Source organism: Alnus glutinosa, chromosome 6 (assembly GCF_958979055.1).
Source record: "Alnus glutinosa chromosome 6, dhAlnGlut1.1, whole genome shotgun sequence".
Classification (NCBI taxonomy): Eukaryota; Viridiplantae; Streptophyta; class Magnoliopsida; order Fagales; family Betulaceae; genus Alnus; species Alnus glutinosa.
In genome coordinates this window covers 1,425,643-1,443,631 of record NC_084891.1, presented here as the reverse complement: position 1 = coordinate 1,443,631, position 17,989 = coordinate 1,425,643, and the positions used below count along the sequence as shown (strand labels likewise).

Below are 17,989 nucleotides of genomic sequence, written 5' to 3'. Positions count from 1 at the left end.
CTGATCGTTGGGTGGACCGAATAATGCAATGTGTGTCGACAGTATCCTATTCAGTGCTTGTTAATGGCTCTCCATTTGGGCAGATTATCCCTACGAGGGGAATTAGGCAGGGGGATCCACTCTCACCTTATTTGTTCTTGCTGTGTGCAGAGGGGTTATCTGCTTTGGTCCAGCAGGCCGAGTGTGGTGGTCTTATCTCAGGGGTGCCAATATCTAAGAGGGGAGTTAACATTAGCCATTTGCTGTTTGCGGATGACAGTCTTGTATTCTGCAGGGCGACCGCCAGGGAATGGGGGAACGTATTACAGCTGCTGAAGAAGTATGAGATGGCATCGGGTCAAAAACTGAATAGCCACAAGACCTCCATTTTTTATAGTGGTAACACGGGAGAGGATTTCAAAGCATTCATCAATGAATCGTTGGGCAGCACTGTGCACCAAAATTTCGATAGGTATCTGGGGCTTCCAGCTCTGATGGGTCGATCAAAGGTTCGGACTTTTGCTTCCATTGAAGGCCGAGTTCAAAAAATCTTGTTGGGATGGAAGGAGAAGTTTCTTTCCCAAGCTGGTCGGGAGATATTGATCAAGGCGATGGTGCAGGCCATACCCACGTATAGTATGAGCGTGTTCATGCTCCCGAGAGCTCTGTGTCGATCACTCAACTCCCTGATGAACCGATTCTGGTGGGGACACAATTCAGACCATAGAGCTCTAGCATGGAAGAACTGGTCCAGTATGAGTGTAGCTAAACAATATGGGGGTATGGGTTTTAGAGACCTAGAAATTTTTAACCTTGCACTTCTGGCAAAGCAAGGGTGGCGTATCTTTCAGCACCCAGAGTTGCTGGTGGCACAGGTAATGCGGGCTAAGTATTTTCCAACTACTACTTTCATGCAGGCCTCTTTGGGAAGAAATCCGTCGTATGCTTGGCGGAGTATTTTCAAGGCTAAGGATTTAATTGAGAAGGGAATGCTGTGGAGGGTTGGTAATGGTGAGACCATCAAGATATGGGGAGACAGATTGTTGCCGAATTCTGGTTCCTCTCGAGTTCAGTCGCCCATGTTGGGAATGGATCCCGACACTCGGGTTTCCTTCCTAATTGATCAGCAGGGGGGTGGGTGGAATTCCGCTCTCATTCAGGAGCTATTTGGTGATAGGGAAGCTGAACAAATTCTTAGCATTGCTCTGAGTCCTTTGCGCAGGCCGGATAGAATCACTTGGGGGGGCACAAAAAATGGAATCTTCACTGTCCGCAGTGCTTATCATATGGCAATGCAAGGCAGACGACAAGTGGAGGGAGAGTGCTCGACTCAAGGAGACAATACGGATTTCTGGAAATGGTTATGGGGCCTGCAAGCTCCGGGGGTTCTTAAGAACTTTGCTTGGAGAGTTGCCAATGAGCTGTTACCAACAAGGCAGAATTTGTTCCGGAGAAAGGTCATCTATGCTCCCTTCTGTCCGTTTTGTGAGAGTGAGACTGAGTCCACTTTCCATATTCTGTGGAACTGCCCTTCTTCAATGGCAGTTTGGCAAGAAGGCGGGCGAAGGATGCAGAAGCTATCCCTTTACGAGTCTGATGGAAGAGGCCTCCTGCAACAGTTGAGGGAGAGTTTAAATGAGGAGGAGACACTGGAAGCCCTTGCTTTGGTTAGATTCATATGGATGAGAAGGAACTCCTTTGTTTTTGCAAGGACCTTATCCACTCCAGGCCAGGTGGTAAATCAGGCAAGGGAGATGTTGGCGGCCTTTGCTTCTGAGAATGGCCGAAATGCAGGGGAGGGCGTCTCTAACCCTCACACTCTACACCCCTGGGAGAAACCACCACCTGGCTGGATGAAAGCCAACTGGGACGCGGCAGTAGACCAAAAACTCAACAGGATGAGCACAGGGGTGGTGGTTCGGGATGAGCAAGGGGTGGTGGTGGCTGCTTCTATGGCAATTGTCCCCTTCATCCGTGACCCATCTTTGGCTGAAGCTATAGGGGCGTGGCATGCTATATCTCTATGCAGTTCCCAGGGTTTTTTACAGGTAATTTTAGAAGGGGATTCTCAAGTGGTAGTGTCGGCTTTGCAGAAGGGAAATCAGAGCTATAGCAGCATTGGTCAGATTATAGAGGACACTAGGCACTGTCTCTCTGCATTATATCCCTCTAGGGTGACTTTTGTAAACAGTGAGGCTAACACAGCTGCCCACAATTTGGCTAAAAGTGCTTTATGTAGACAGATTGATCATGTCTGGATAAGGGAGTGCCCTCCTGTTATCCAAGGTATTGTAGCCAATGAGCAATTGTCTTGAGTTAATGAGATTTTCTCTCTTTTATCCAAAAAAAAAAAAAAAAAAAAAAAAAAAACACTGTATGTATTGGTTTGAGTTTTGTTTTGGCTCAGGTTGGGTGTACACCTTTATGGCGGTGTAATAAGTACACATTTATGGTGGTGCCTTATATACACCTATATGGTGGTTTATTATGTACCTTTCTTCATGATTAATGAAAGTTTCAACTTTCCTTAAAAAAAAAACAAAAACTCCTTTTAATCACCTCTTAATCAGTTAGTATGTAAAATGTTTGTTCTATCCGGATAAATTTTTGAGTTAAATACCTACTTGCTCCCTATGGTTTGCAAACTTTATTTGTTACCCACTGAGTTTTAATTTTTATTATAAGTGGTACATGTGGTATGGAAAAAAGATGGAAAATGTACCTCCGTCTATTTTTCCATTCAAAACTGACGGAAATTCACGTCAGCGCCTCGTGGCACTATTCAAAATGCGACACGTGGCCACACTAATTTTTTTTTTTCTTTTTTTTTTTTAAATAAAATTAGGGCTTTTTTGTTTTAAAAAAAAATTGTAGGGGTGGCCGGCCACCCCCAGGCAAAAATCGATTTTTTTTTTCTTTCCCGTTTTGTCATTGGGGGTGGCTGAACCACCCCCTGGCCACGGGGGTGGTTCGGCCACTCCCAAGGCAAAAATCAATTTTTTTTTTCTTTCCTGTTTTGCCTTTGAGGGTGGCCGAACCACCCCCGTGTCCCATGGGGGTGGTTCGGCCACCCCTAAGGGAAAAACGAGAAAGAAAAAAAATTGGTTTTTGCCTTGGGGGTGGCCGAACCACCCCCTGGCCACGGGGGTGGTTCGGCCACTCCCAAGGCAAAAATCAATTTTTTTTTTCTTTCCTGTTTTGCCTTTGAGGGTGGCTGAACCACCCCCGTGTCCCATGGGGGTGGTTCGGCCACCCCTAAGGGAAAAACGAGAAAGAAAAAAAATTGGTTTTTGCTTTGGGGGTAGCCGAACCACCCCCAGACCAAATGGGGGGGGGGGGGGGGGCTAGCCACCCCATGTGGCCTTGAGCCACCCTTATAATTTTCTCTCGTCTTTTTTTTTTTTTTTTTTTTTTTTTTTTTTTTTTTAAAAAGCCTTAAAATAAAAAATAAAAAATAGTGTAACCACGTGTCGCATTTTGGGTGGTGTCACGTGACACTGACGTGAATTTTCGTCAGTTTTGGATGGAAAAATGGACGGAGGTACCATTTTCATCTTTTCCCATACCACATGTACTACTTATGATGAAAATGAAAACTTATAGAACAAAAAATAAAGTTTTTAAACCACATGAGTCAATTTTGTATTTAACCCTAATTTTATTTAAAATATAAATATGCCCTTAGTTTAATTTTTTTTAAGAAAAATAAAATAAACGTGCGAGTAATTCTAAACGTCATACGCATGCTTTTATTGTATCTCTCTAATAATGACGTACTTTTTAAAATTATAATTTAATCAAAATTTAATAACAAATTGATCACAAGTTTAAATTGTCAAATAGTAATCTTAAAAGTTATATAATTATTAAGGATTTGTTTGGGTTTGTGATTTCAAAAAGTGCGATTTAAAATAGCTATTTTAAAATGTACGATTTAAAAAAAAAATAATTTTTAAAAAACGCAGTTAAACGTTTGACAAAATCGCAGTTTAGCCTTTAAGATTTTTTATTTAAAAAAAAAAAAAAACTACTCTTTTACCTGCAATTTGAAAAAATTAATTTTTTACGTTTTCAAATCGTAATTTTTAAAAATACAATTTACAACGATTTATATTCTGAAATGTTATTTTTTATTATTTACAAAATCGCAAGTCAGCTTCCGGCTGCTTCTTTTCTCGTTACTTTCAAGCGCACAAGTGGTTTCAAGAAAGAACTAGAAATACCCATCAAATGCGTGTTATAATGCTCCCATTCCACCCAACCATCTTCTCCGATGTACCAGAAAATCCAAAAACAAAGCAGAAACAGAGTGTTGAAAAGATTTGAAGAAAGAACAAAAGTGTGGGAATGGCAACTTCGGTAGCCCAGCTTCATTTTCTCGGGAACTCCGCTAACTATCCTTCACTTTCCCAGAAACCAAACAGAAATAAATTGTTCTTCGGGCAGCTAGTGAAAACGCAATGTGCAAGAGCCCTTCGGAAAGTGAACCCCCGAGCTGGTGCCGGTGGCTTAGCGGTGGTGTGCGAGAAGGTGGTGGGGATAGACCTTGGAACGACGAACTCGGCGGTGGCGGCGATGGAGGGTGGGCAGCCGACTATCGTGACGAACGCGGAGGGGCAGCGGACGACGCCGTCTGTGGTGGCCTACACGAAGAACGGAGACAGGCGGGTGGGGCAGATCGCCAAGAGGCAGGCGGTGGTGAACCCCGAGAACACTTTCTTCTCCGTGAAGCGGTTCATCGGGAGGAAGATGTTGGAGGTGGACGAGGAGGCCAAGCAGGTCTCCTACAAGGTCGTCAGCGACGAAAATGGGAACGTCAAGCTCGTCTGCCCCGCCCTCGGCAAGCCTTTCGCCCCCGAGGAAATCTCTGCCCAGGTATATTCTATTTGTCATGCATTTTTATATCAATTAAGACAATAAATTGAAGTTGGCCTTTTTATTATATTTAGATATTAATTATAATTTTTATATTAATTAAGTTATTTCATTCAGATTTATCTAACATCTCATTGAATTTGTTGGGTTATTTATACAAACATCTTTTGTACACATATTTTACACACTCGTAATTGGTGTAAAACCCATGCAAATGAGATGGGTGCGGCATCATAATCTTTTTCTCACCTTTTTCCTCTAAACTCTTAATATCTTTCGCATTAAATTCTTTCTATCTTTCGATTAGTAATTATTTTTGTCATAATTCGGGCCTTAATTAGAGGAGTAATGCTACACATCATCCCCTTGTCCTCCTTTTGTCCTCCCAAATTTGATATGGCTCTTAAAATCACCATTGAATTTTCTAAAAATTATTACTGAATTTTGATCTAATGGTGATTTTAAGAGCCACATCAATTTTGGGAGGATAAAAGGTGGACAAAAGGATGATGTGTAGCATTACTCGTATTGGAGTATAACATGTTGATATAATATAATTGGGTTCGAAATTTTTAATTTTGATTTTGAGTTCAATGTTGTGATATGTGGTGCATTGTTATTTCAGGTATTGAGGAAGCTGGTGGATGATGCATCCAAGTTTTTGAATGATCAGGTAAGCAAAGCGGTGATTACGGTGCCGGCGTACTTCAATGATTCTCAGAGGACAGCAACGAAAGATGCGGGCCGCATTGCTGGGTTGGAGGTTCTACGAATTATTAATGAACCAACTGCTGCATCACTTGCGTATGGGTTTGACAAGAAAAATAATGAGACCATTCTCGTTTTTGACCTTGGAGGTGGCACCTTTGATGTTTCAAGTATGTAGTGGTTACAGTTACATGCTTGTAGTGACTGGGGTGGCAATTCATGTTTGTGTGTTGACTTTAGGTCATATTTAGGTATAAGTATAAGACTATATAAGTCACCAATAACCCGATTTATCCCATTTAATTAAATGGGACAGCCCTTTAATCATAACCCGCTAATATTGTGTTGGATTCATGTCGGGTTTGTAGGTCGTGTAAAAATTTGTCGCATTTTATGTCGTGTATCGAGTTTGGGTCATGTCAAGGCATGAGTGTAAGACTACATAAGTTAGCCATGATCCGACTCATATAAATTAAAAGGTTAAGAGTTAAGATCCTTTAATCCTAACCTGTTAATTTTGTGTTGAGTTCGTGTCGAATTCGCGGATTTGTGTAAAAAATTATCAGTGCTAGACTTGTGAGTAAATGTTGTCATTTCCTCTCTGTTACATGTGGTGCTGCACGCGTGTTTGTGCTTGTACATGAATTTGGGCTGTTAAACAGAGTGAAGTTGAGAATTGTTTAAGTGGAAGACAGAAAGATTATGGACACAGAGACATTTGATACAATATTCACAGAATAGACAATGAAGTTCATATTCTTCTTGTTTTGTGCTTTTCCTCTGCAGTACTTGAGGTTGGAGATGGAGTGTTTGAGGTACTTTCTACCTCAGGCGACACGCATCTTGGAGGTGATGACTTTGACAAGGTTGGAAACAAGACCAATGAGTAGTTCTTAGTTCATCTTCTTTGTTATCTCTGTATTGTTACCCTACTAAGTTTTATCAAATTTTAATTTCAAACAGAGAATAGTTGATTGGCTTGCTGAAAAGTTTAAGAGAGATGAAGGTATAGATCTTCGGAAGGACAAGCAAGCTCTACAACGACTCACAGAGACTGCTGAGAAAGCGAAGATGGAGCTGTCATCTTTGACTCAGACCAATATTAGGTAGGTAGCTATATCTATGCCTTCTTTCTGCAAGTGAATCTCTCTCTTAGGCATGATCAATGAAAAGATCCTTTTGTTTTTTCCAGTGTACCTTTCGTCACTGCCACTGCAGATGGCCCTAAACACATTGACACCACCTTGACAAGGGCTAAATTTGAAGAATTGTGTTCGGATTTGCTAGACAGGTAATGCCTCTTGGCAATGTGAGTATGTGATTTCCCTCTAAGAATGCATGTTTAGAAATAGTGTTGAGTATATACATTGAAATAGTGTTGAATATATACGTTGAAATAGTGTTGAGTATATACATATGATTGTAAAAAGATTGAGTCCCACATTGGAAAGATGTCAAAAGTGAGAGTGTTTAATATAGCATAGTTAGCCTAAAACCTATAAGCTTAAGCTTTTAGGTTGAATAGTGTCCCAACCAACATGCTATATTATGGTCTCATTAAAAAACTCTCCAAGGTGTCAATCTTCCTAACAAGTGGTAGCAGAGTTGATGGTAGTATGCGGTATGGTAAAGTGGCACAGTCACGAACAAGTGTCCCTGGAGTAGGGGACAAAGGTGTATGTTGGGAACATGAGTGAGGGTCTCTGGAGCAAGTGGTAAAGGTTCATGGCACGAGTACAAAGGTGGGAAGTGGGCAAATCCACATAGCCCACAAGTGGTCTTGGAGACAGAGCATAAGATTGATAAATTTTTTTTTTTTAAAAAAAACAAATTAATATGTTTTTCTGAAGTTCTTGTGGTAGATAGTAGTTGCTGGTAGCTTGAAAAGTAGAGTCTAAGGAGTTCTTCCTTTGATTTCTAATTGTCTTTTGAATGAGATTTAGAGCCCTTAGCTGATGATTTGATTGTGAGCTGGAAATCTTAGCAAGTTCTTGGTCAAAGGAGGTGAGATGAGGCTGAGTTCGTCCCGGTGGTGGTCTGTAGAGTCTAAGGAGTTTGGATTGTCGGTAGTGGGTGGTTTTACAGGCGTTAGGATTCATGAACGTCGGAAAGGGGTGTTGAGGTCCATTCTGATTGATAAAGATGAGGCTGCCTGGTTGATTAAGTCCTTTCATGATCTGGTTACGGTGCTTGATAGTAGAGTGTTTTGGAATCAATCCGTTTCAGGTTTTCCGCGGATTCTTGCGCAGCAGTGTGCAAATAGGCATGGGTACTTTCTGACCATAGAAGAATATGAGGGGAGAAGAAGGAAAGGGTCTGTTTTAGTGCCAAAAGGAAGATTTGGTGAGGGGTGGAAGCGTTTCGAGGAGGAGCTCCGTTTAGCCCTCAATAGCCTGCTTGCTGGCAGTTCTCCAGAGCACTTTAAAGGCAAGGCTGTGTTACAATCTAATCGTCTCTTTGAGAGAAGAAGGAGCTTTGCTGACGTTCTGCGAGCTCCTTTGCCGAAAGAGAAGGCGTGTTTTTACCATGAGGAGGTGGATCCCCAGACCCGGTCGTCGTCTCTGGCGATGGGTTCTAGTGATCAGGCGGCCCTTTCGGCAAAAATGGCTAAGGCGAAGCAGGCTGGGTTGAAGATGGAAGAGTTGGCGAAGGATTTTCCGGCAAAACCGGCGGGGCAGAAGGATGAGAAGATGGAGAAGGCCTTTCCGCCGAATCCGGAAGGGCTAAAGATTCAAAACGCAGGCTTGGCTGAGTCGTCGGATAGGGTGTCTGTGTCAGACCTTAGGGGTAGGGGAGAGGGCTCTAGCCCTTCTGTGTTGCCTTCTGCACCACGCAAGTCACACGTCGGTGATTGCCTCGAGCTGTGCAGTATCAGGAAGACGTTGGAGACGTTGCATGAGGAAATAAGGTTTTGTCTGACTGGGCTGCGTCAGTTGGAAGACGAGGTGATGGGTAGGTCCAATTCATTGGGCTCCAGTCCCTCTCGGCCCAATTCCCTGTTGCCCGATAGAACCTCTTCGAGTCCACCAAAGTCAGCCCATCCTTTGCAGTTTCCCATCAAGAGGCCCAAGTTTCTGTTTAAGCCTAAGGCTGGGTCGGTTCTGCGACCTATTCCTACTCGCCAGTTCTCGCTGGACGTGGGTGCATCTTCTTCTGCTGGGCCGTCGAAGCCGTTGGGTAGGTGTCCGGCCATCTCGAAGGCTTCGTGTAAACCAAGTCCTCCCAGTCGGGTGTATCAGCGTCGGAAGTCACGGAACCGGTCTTCCTCGACTGCTTGGAGAGCTAAGCCGGGACTTACTATACCGGAGACTGGATCGAGACAGAGCAGGGAGAAGGGGGAGGATTCTACGAGGATTGGGGAACAGAATTTCTCTCCGGCGTCCGACGAGTTGCTGCGTGGTGGGTTAGGAGTGCCGAAAGTTTTTCAGCCCGCTGATAGTCAGTTGGAGGAGCTAGCAGTTTCTGGTCTTGGGCTGGAATCAAACGGCTACTGTCAGTCTGGGCTGGGATCTACGTTAGCTGGAGAGGCCACCGTTCTAGGAGAGAAGGGTTCTGTTGCTGAAATGGGAATCAGTATGGAATTGTCGGCAGAGGATGGAGGGCTGATGTTGGCTTCCCAGGTAAATAGCTCGCTGGTGAATGCTGGACTGGGTTGGTCTGGGTTTGATATGGATTCTGTGGCTCAGAGGCAGGAAGAAGGTAGTATTGAGCTAGTTTTTTTCTCCTCTTCAGAAGGTAAAGTGGGACTCGAACCAGAAGCTTGTTCAGGGGGATCTCTAGTGGGGAAGTGCCCCTGGGAAGGAATGGTGGCTGAGAAGGGTATTTACTATACTGAAGGACTCTTGATGCAAGATAAGGCTAGGAATGGTGGGGGGATGTTAGAGAGTTATGAACCGATTGTTATTACTCCTTTGGCAGTGGAGGATGTAGACGGGCAGAGGGTGTCGCCTAGATGGGTGGTAGAAAGAATTAAGAGGTTTTATACTACTATTGGGCTTTCTTGTGGTCGTTTTGAGGACAGATTGCTGGCTTTGTTTGAGGAGATTGAAGCGGATAGAGATCTCTCTTTGGCTGAACTGAAGACTAAGCTTTCGCCTGCTAAGGGGGTGAAAGGACAGAGGGAACTAAATAGGCTATCCTGGTCTATGAATTATGAGAAAAGAGGGGAGCAGTCGGACAAAGGAAGGCATAAGGGTAGGGGGCCATCTCGCTTTTATGACGCCTAAAATTTTGACGTGGAATGTTAGAGGGATTAATGCAATCAAGAAAAGAATGGAGATTAGAGGGCTTCTAAGGGTTTGGAAGGCGGATATTGTTTGCTTGGTGGAGACAAAGATGACAGTTATCTCAAGGGAGGTGGTTCGAAGTTTATGGGGCTGCCTTTATGTTGATTGGTGCTATCTAGGTGCTAATGGAGCGTCGGGTGGAATTTTGTTAATGTGGGATAGAAGGGTGGTGGAGAAAGTGGAAGAGTGTATTGGTAGATTTACTGTTGCATGTTCTTTGCGTAACATTGGAGATAATGTTGTTTGGGCTTTTGGGGGGGTTTATGGTCCGAATGATGACAGGGAGAGGAGGGATTTGTGGGATGAATTAGCGGGACTGATGAGTTGGTGGGAGATGCCTTGGTGTATTGGGGGAGATTTTAATGTGGTTCGTTTTCCTAGTGAGAGATCTAGTGGTGCTGGCTTTTCTGCAGCTATGGAAGAGTTCTCTGATTTTATTTTCTTGCATAATTTGGTGGACCTTCCCCTTGAGGATGGCCAGTTTACTTGGTCGAGTGGCCAGGAGGATCTAACTTGGTCGAGATTAGACAGGTTCTTAATTTCTCCGGAGTGGGAGGATCGTTTTCCTGAAGTTTCTCAGAGGAGGTTGACAAGAATTTTCTCCGATCATTTTCCTTTGTTATTGGATTGTGGGACAAATAGAGGAGGAAACAGGTATTTTAAGTTTGAAAATATGTGGCTGAAATACGAGGGTTTTGTTGAGCAGGTGAAAAAGTGGTGGATGTCTTACGAGTTTTCGGGTCTTCCTAGCTTCGTTTTGGCCAATAAACTGAAGGCCTTGAAGGCTGATTTGAAGAAATGGAATGAAGAAGTGTTTGGTGATTTAGGGAAAAAGAAGAAAGAATTACTGGAGGGCATTCGAGAGCTGGAGTTAATCGAAGAACAACGTGGCCTAGAGGAGGTTGATAAAGTCCGAAGGGTAGATATGGCGAGAGAGATGGAGAAGACCCTTCTTTTTGAGGAAACTAGCTGGAGGCAAAAGTCTAGAGCTTTGTGGTTAAAGGAGGGGGATAAGAACACAAAATTCTTTCACAGAGTGGCCAACTCACATCGTAAATTCAACCAAGTGGACTCTATGAGTATTAATGGTATAACTTCCAGAAATCCTGCGGAGATTAAAGAGCACTTAGTTCATTTCTACAGTAATTTGTACTTGGAGAATTGCTCGTGGCGGCCTAGGGTGGAGGGCCTATCTTTTTTATCCATTGAGGCGGAGGAGAGCATTTGGTTAGAAAGAGCTTTTGAGGAGGAGGAGGTGTGGGAGGTTATCAGGGATATGAATGGTGACAAGGCGCCGGGTCCTGACGGTTTCACTGCGGCTTTCTTTCAGAAGTGCTGGGATTTTTTAAAAACTGACATTATGGATGTTTTTGCAGAATTTCATTCTCGAGGAAAGTTTGAAAAGAGCTTGAATGCTACGTTTGTCTCTTTGATCCCTAAGAAGACTGGTGCCATGGATGTCAGAGATTTTCGCCCTATTAGTTTGGTAGGGGGGGTTTACAAGATTATCTCAAAGGTCCTTGCCAACAGATTTAAGTCCGTTGTGGCCAAGATTATCTCCAACACTCAGAATGCGTTTATCGGAGGTCGACAAATTTTAGACTCTGTGCTTATTGCAAATGAATGTGTGGATAGTCATATTCGATCGGGGGAACCTGGACTCCTATGTAAGCTAGATTTGGAGAAGGCTTATGATCATGTGAATTGGGATTTCTTGCTATATTTGCTTCAAAGATGTGGTTTGGGGGAAAAATGGAGGGATTGGATACGTTTTTGTATTTCAACGGTGAGATTCTCCATTCTTGTTAATGGAACCCCTTCGGGTTTCTTTAATAGCTCTCGGGGATTGCGTCAAGGAGATCCTCTTTCTCCGTTGTTGTTTGTGGTGGTTATGGAGGCGTTGAGTCGGATGTTGACTGCCGCATTGGACCAGGGTAATTTGACAGGGTTCTCAGTGGGTTCCAGTGATTCAGAGGCACTAGTCGTGAACCACCTGCTGTTCGCTGATGATACTTTGATCTTTTGTGGTGCCCAAGAAGAACAAATTCGCCACCTGAGATGTATCTTCTTAGGATTCGAGGCAGCCTCTGGGTTGAGAATTAATCTAGGAAAATCAGAAATTGTCCCAATTGGTGGGGTAGAGGAGGTTGATAGGTTGGCCAATCTTCTTGGATGTAGGGTTGCCTCTATGCCTATGACTTACTTGGGTTTGCCGTTGGGTGCTTCTTACAAGTCCAATTCTATTTGGAATGGTGTTATTGAAAAAATGGAAAGGAGGTTGGCGGGTTGGAAGCGGATGTACTTGTCGAAGGGTGCCCGGTTGACTCTTATCAAAAGTTCGCTCTCCAACATTCCAACTTACTACCTTTCTTTGTTTCCTATGCCAGTGAGGATGGCTAATCGTCTTGATAAAATCCAAAAGGATTTTCTTTGGGGAGGCATTGGTGATGAGAAAAAGTTCCATCTAGTGAGTTGGAAGAAGATCTGTACACCTTTATTCGCAGGTGGGTTGGGAGTTCACAATCTCATCCAGTTCAATCGAGTGCTCTTGGGTAAATGGTTATGGAGATATGGTAGGGAGAGAGAGGCTTTATGGCGTTTGGTTATTGATGCCAAATTTCAGAGTATTAAGGGCGGGTGGTGCTCGAAAGAGGTCTTGGGTTCCTTTGGAGTGGGTGTATGGAAACATATTAGGAGGGGGTGGGAGGATTTCCGCAATTTTGTTCGTTTTGAAGTGGGGAGTGGAGCTAATATTAGTTTTTGGCATGACCGGTGGTGTGGGGATAGTTCCTTGAAGCAATGCTTTCCAGCTCTCTTTTGTATTGTAAGGAACAAAGACGCGACGGTGGCGGATAATTTGGTGGTCCGTAATGGTGTAGTTCAGTGGAATGTTCTTTTCACAAGACATATCCAGGATTGGGAGTTGGATATGGTTCTCTCTCTCTTCGACCGATTATATTCTACTTCGATTCGTCATGGTGAGGGTGACAGATTAGTGTGGAATCCCTCTAAAAAAGGTTTATTTGAGGTGAATTCCTTCTATGTAGAGCTCTGTAGGGAAGATGGCCCTTCTCTTCCTTCTTTTCCTTGGAGAAATATTTGGCGTGTTAAGGCTCCAACTAGGGTGGCTTTCTTCGTATGGTCAGCAGCTTTGGGCAAAATTTTGACTCATGATAACTTGCGTAAGAGGAATGTTATAGTAATGGAGTGGTGTTGTCTTTGCAAGAAATGTGGGGAGTCTATTGATCACTTGTTGCTTCATTGTGAGGTAGCTCGGGCCCTGTGGAGCTACGTTCTTAATTTATTTGGGGTTGAGTGGGTTATGCCACATTCGGTGTTGGAGTTATTGATTAGTTGGGGAGCGGCTATTGGGAGTCGGCATGTGAAAGAGGTTTGGCGGTTAGCTCCTCTTTGCTTGTTGTGGTGTATTTGGAGGGAGCGGAATGCTCGTTTGTTTGAAGATGTAGAGACACCTATGGTGGAGCTAAGGAAGCGGTTGCTCAACACTTTATACTCTTGGATAGCGCCATATCGTAGTTTGAGTGTCTTTACTTTTGTAGACTTCTTAAATTTACTTTCTGTTCGACCCGCTTAAGGGCTCTCTTGTATACTTCCCGTGTATAAGGGTTGCGCCCCTTAGCGCTTTTCAATAAATTGCTATTACCTATCAAAAAAAAAAAAAAAAAAAAAAAAAAGGAAAAGGAAGAAGGAAAATTTATGTTTGAGGGGGTGTGTAGTGATGTGGTGATGGACTCACACGTGAGGGGGAGATTGTTAAGTATACACTTGTGACTGTAAAAAGATTGAGTCTCACATTGAATTTTTTTTTACAAGTGCGAGTGATTAATATAGCATAATTGGGCTAAAACCCATAGGCTTAAGTTTTTAGGTTAAATGGTGTCCTAACATACTTTATTATGGTCTCACTAAAAGACTCCTCAAAGTATTAATCTCCTTTAACATAGAGTATTTCTAATATGCTAATATCAGTGTTTGTTTCATTTCAATTTTGAACTCTCTTTTTCTGCTAATCTGGATGTCTATTTGCCTGCTCAAGTTCAGTGGCTTATGGCTGTATAGCCTGTATTATACTCTTTTGTAGGCTTCGAGCACCAGTCGAAAATGCCTTGAGAGATGCGAAGCTTTCCTTCAAAGACATAGACGAAGTAATCCTTGTTGGTGGTTCGACTCGTATCCCAGCTGTTCAGGAGCTTGTTAGAAAGATGACTGGAAAAGAACCCAATATGACTGTAAATCCTGATGAAGTTGTTGCCCTTGGGGCTGCAGTTCAGGTTGGTCCCTTTTCTTGTTCTTCTGATTTTTCCTTTTCATTTGTGTGTATATATATATATATATATTATATATATATATATAAAGGGAAATCTCTGTCTGGTATTGTTTGCTGTAATACCTACTGGAACTTGCACTCATATTTAAGGCATCGATACTTAATTCTGCCTTCTATTTCCAGGCTGGTGTTTTAGCAGGAGAAGTTAGTGACATTGTGCTCTTGGATGTCACGCCATTGTCTCTAGGACTTGAAACTTTGGGTGGTGTAATGACAAAGATTATCCCAAAGAACACTACTTTACCCACTTCCAAATCAGAGGTGTTCTCCACAGCAGCAGATGGACAGACCAGTGTTGAGATTATTGTCTGTCAGGGTGAGAGAGAGTTTGTAAGAGACAACAAATCCCTTGGAAGTTTTCGCTTAGATGGCATCATACCTGCCCCGCGCGGAGTTCCTCAAATTGAGGTGAAATTTGACATTGATGCGGATGGTATCCTTTCTGTCACTGCTATTGACAAGGGAACTGGAAAGAAGCAAGATATCACCATAACTGGTGCCAGCACCTTGCCTAGTGATGAGGTATGTGCTTGAAAAACTGTTTTCATGAAGAGAATTTGGTGTTTTCTCAAAGTAGATATTGCAAATTTTAGTGCTTAATCTAAAGCACAGGTTACATTTAATTGATGGTTGAAGCTACTGTGGCTAGAGATGTTATTAGAATGAGTTTGAAAGCAGAATTTTTGGTTAATTTGTGGGTTTGGATGAGCCTCAGGTCCATCTCATATTAATTCATTATATATATTTATCTATTTGAGAACTACTTATCAAAAAAAATATTTATCTATTTGAGAACTAACTGAATATATATAACAAATGCAAGTGCAAAACTGTCAAAGATCTTCTATTATAACACCTAGAGAAAAACGCTAATCATATCTGCATTATCATCTCAAAAGAACTAGTCAATTTGAAGTTTTCTTAGAATCTCTCATAAAGTCCAGTTTCACTTAGTAACTAAGTAATGTGGAATTTAGTACGCATGACTATCTTTATATAAATCACTCACTTTATGTGGGCTACTCTTCATCTTTTCATTGTGGGATAGGGGTGTTGCGTCTATTACCGAACATCAAGTATATTAAGAACTTTTCGTGTATTAGTGCTGGCTGAGTCCTGTTGGCTGCTGACATATTTTTATAAATCATTCACTTTATGTGGGCTACTCTTTATCTTTTCAATGTGGGATGGGGGTGTTACATCTATTACCGTACATTAAGTAGATTAAGAACTTTTCACGTATTAGTGCTGGCTGAGTCCTGTTGGCTGCTGACATATTTTTATAGTCCAAGAACCAGTCTCATAAATAGCAATTGTAGGCAGAAGATGATTTTGTTTTTTTTTTTTTTGGTTGAGATGCTATTTGTATTGAAATAAAAGGGCAAAAGAAAAGTGCTTTTATTTCTTTATGTATCTTTATTTTCTTTCTAAACTCCCAGCATTTCAAGTATCTATTCTTAACCACAAGCCAAACAAGATATAAGGAAATGTTCACATTTTATATTCTACATCTCCTCGTGGGTGCAAATCTAACCAAATTATGTTACTGAACCCCATTATTGGATCTTCAAAACACAATATTGCAGGTGGATAGGATGGTTAAAGAAGCCGAGAAGTTCGAGAAGGAAGATAAGGAAAAGAGGGATGCCATAGACACAAAGAACCAAGCTGACTCTGTTGTGTACCAAACTGAGAAGCAGCTTAAAGAGATGGGAGACAAAGCCCCTACCCCAGTCAAACAGAAGGTGGAGGCTAAACTGAAAGAGCTCAAGGATGCAATCTCTGGTGGATTAACCAAAGCCATTAAAGATGCAATGGCTGCACTGAATCAAGAAGTTTTGCAGCTGGGGCAGTCCCTGTATAATCAGCCCGGCCAACCAGGCGCTGGACCTGCATCTGGCACTAAACCCGGATCATCTGGATCAACGGCCGGTGGGGATGTGATCGATGCAGATTTCACTGATAGCAAATAACTCGCATAATTTGCAGGTTTGATGGTGGTGGGTGTAATTTTGACCATGCATACTTGTATATTTTGTGTGTTATTTTGTACAGGCTATATTGGCTATGATTTTGCTAGGTATGATGTACATTGTGACTCATGGCAGCTCAGTTCTCTACTGGTGGTCAATGTGATTTAGAGAATGGGTAGCTGTCGACGGCATAAAACTTGGCAGGAGGTTTGGTCTCTTCAATCTCTAGCGAATATGAATAGGATTTCCCCTTTTCAAACGTCTCAACAACTTGGTTCATATTTGTGAATATTGGTCCATAATTTAGTTTCCAGAACAATTTTAATCAGTGTAATATATTAGAGATCCCATTACATCCATTTGTTTCTCTAATGTGCCGTCTGAAGCCTACTACTATAGTGAATCATAGCTTTTATTTCTATCTAGCCTATTACCTTTGTTAGCCAATAGCATTTCTTTCTTTCTCACTAATTTCCTCGATCTCCATTTCAAGTGGGATTAGATTATTTCATGCTTCGTGTTAGATTTTATAAATCTAATAGTACATAAGATCTTGGTTCTACCCTTGGCTAAATTATTAAATTCTAAGTGTCTTACATGGCTTAAGGACAAGCTTAATCATGTTGTTTATATAAGCTTTTGAACATCCTCCTTTTGCAAGTCGGTTTTCAAGTGTGAGTTTTATTTAAAGTTTGTATTACACCAGATTGAAAATGAATTCTGGAAAAAGATTAACATGAGTGGTTGAAGAATGTCTGCATAGAAACACCCCATGCAGGGTAAAGTAGTTGAATTATAGGGTTTTCTTATTGGGATTATTTGAAAGATTCGAATTATGATCAAATTATGAAACTGCAGGTTTTCATAAGCAAAATAGGAGTACTGCACAAAGTAAGAAACCGAAGAAGACAAAAAGAAAAGAAAAAGGTCATGAATTTTTGTGTCATGGAGACAGATTATTTATTTTGACAAAGGAAAGGCACATAAACATTCATAAGATTCAGCACTTTGTAGAAATATTCGAGCCCAAAAAGTCAACAGTTTACATAACACACGCACTGGCAACCCTCGTTAAAATCAGTTAAACAAACACCATTTCCGTTCTTCTGCTGAAGGCAACGTTGCCTGCAAAATGGTAAATTACATCCATTTGGGTCCATAATAGCGATGCACCTTCCTCCATCATCTAGCATTACTTCCATCACATTTACTGCTAACCATTAAACATTTAACCATTACTTATTAATCATGCAAAGAAAAAAAATAAAAATCAAAACAGTGTATTACATCTTTTACTATAATTTTCTTACAAATTGATGTTACGGTCGATAATTGGTAAAATAATTAAGAGTGTATGGCTGACAGATCAGTCACTCAATAATTAAATTGACATGTCAAATTTTTTGCTTAATTTCATCAATTGTGGTCTGCCACGTCAAGTTTGTAAGAGATTTGTAAACAAAGCGGAACCAAATTAGGGTGTGGGGCATAACTAAAAAATTACTTTTTAAGAGGGATAAAAAGTATAAAATTTAGACGAAAATTTCAAAATTTGGAGGGGCTATGGACCCCCAAGGGTGGGAATAGTACTATCCCTAGTAACATTCTAACATAAAATAGAACTAGAAAATTACTTCTCTCTCTTACATATAACCACTTTAAAGATGGGAAGTAAAATTTCAAGCCAAGGTGGATTAAGATCCTGCAAGTGATGCACCACATCTTGTTGGTCAGATACACCAAAGCGATCCTACTTCCTGTAAAGAGAATGCATGTCCTACTCCTAACATTTCTGCTAAACTAGCTTCCTGTAAAGCATT

At 41.8% G+C, this 17,989-nt stretch overlaps 1 protein-coding gene across 2 annotated transcripts; it reads left to right on the top strand.

Moving 5' to 3' along the window:
* The first annotated feature begins 4,163 nt into the window (after window positions 1-4,163).
* LOC133870504 (stromal 70 kDa heat shock-related protein, chloroplastic-like) lies at window positions 4,164-16,594 on the top strand. Of its 2 annotated transcripts, XM_062307661.1 has the most exons (9): window positions 4,164-4,854; window positions 5,480-5,732; window positions 6,349-6,428; window positions 6,526-6,668; window positions 6,755-6,853; window positions 13,951-14,140; window positions 14,320-14,718; window positions 15,783-16,185; window positions 16,277-16,594. In XM_062307661.1, the coding sequence occupies exons 1-8, from the start codon at window positions 4,327-4,329 to the stop codon at window positions 16,167-16,169; spliced, it is 2,079 nt and encodes a 692-aa protein (XP_062163645.1). In that variant the 5' UTR covers window positions 4,164-4,326; the 3' UTR covers window positions 16,170-16,185; window positions 16,277-16,594. The 2 variants fall into 2 exon arrangements, with proteins under 2 accessions (XP_062163645.1, XP_062163644.1); XM_062307660.1 differs by having other exon boundaries at window positions 15,783-16,594.
* The last annotated feature ends 1,395 nt before the right edge of the window (window positions 16,595-17,989 follow it).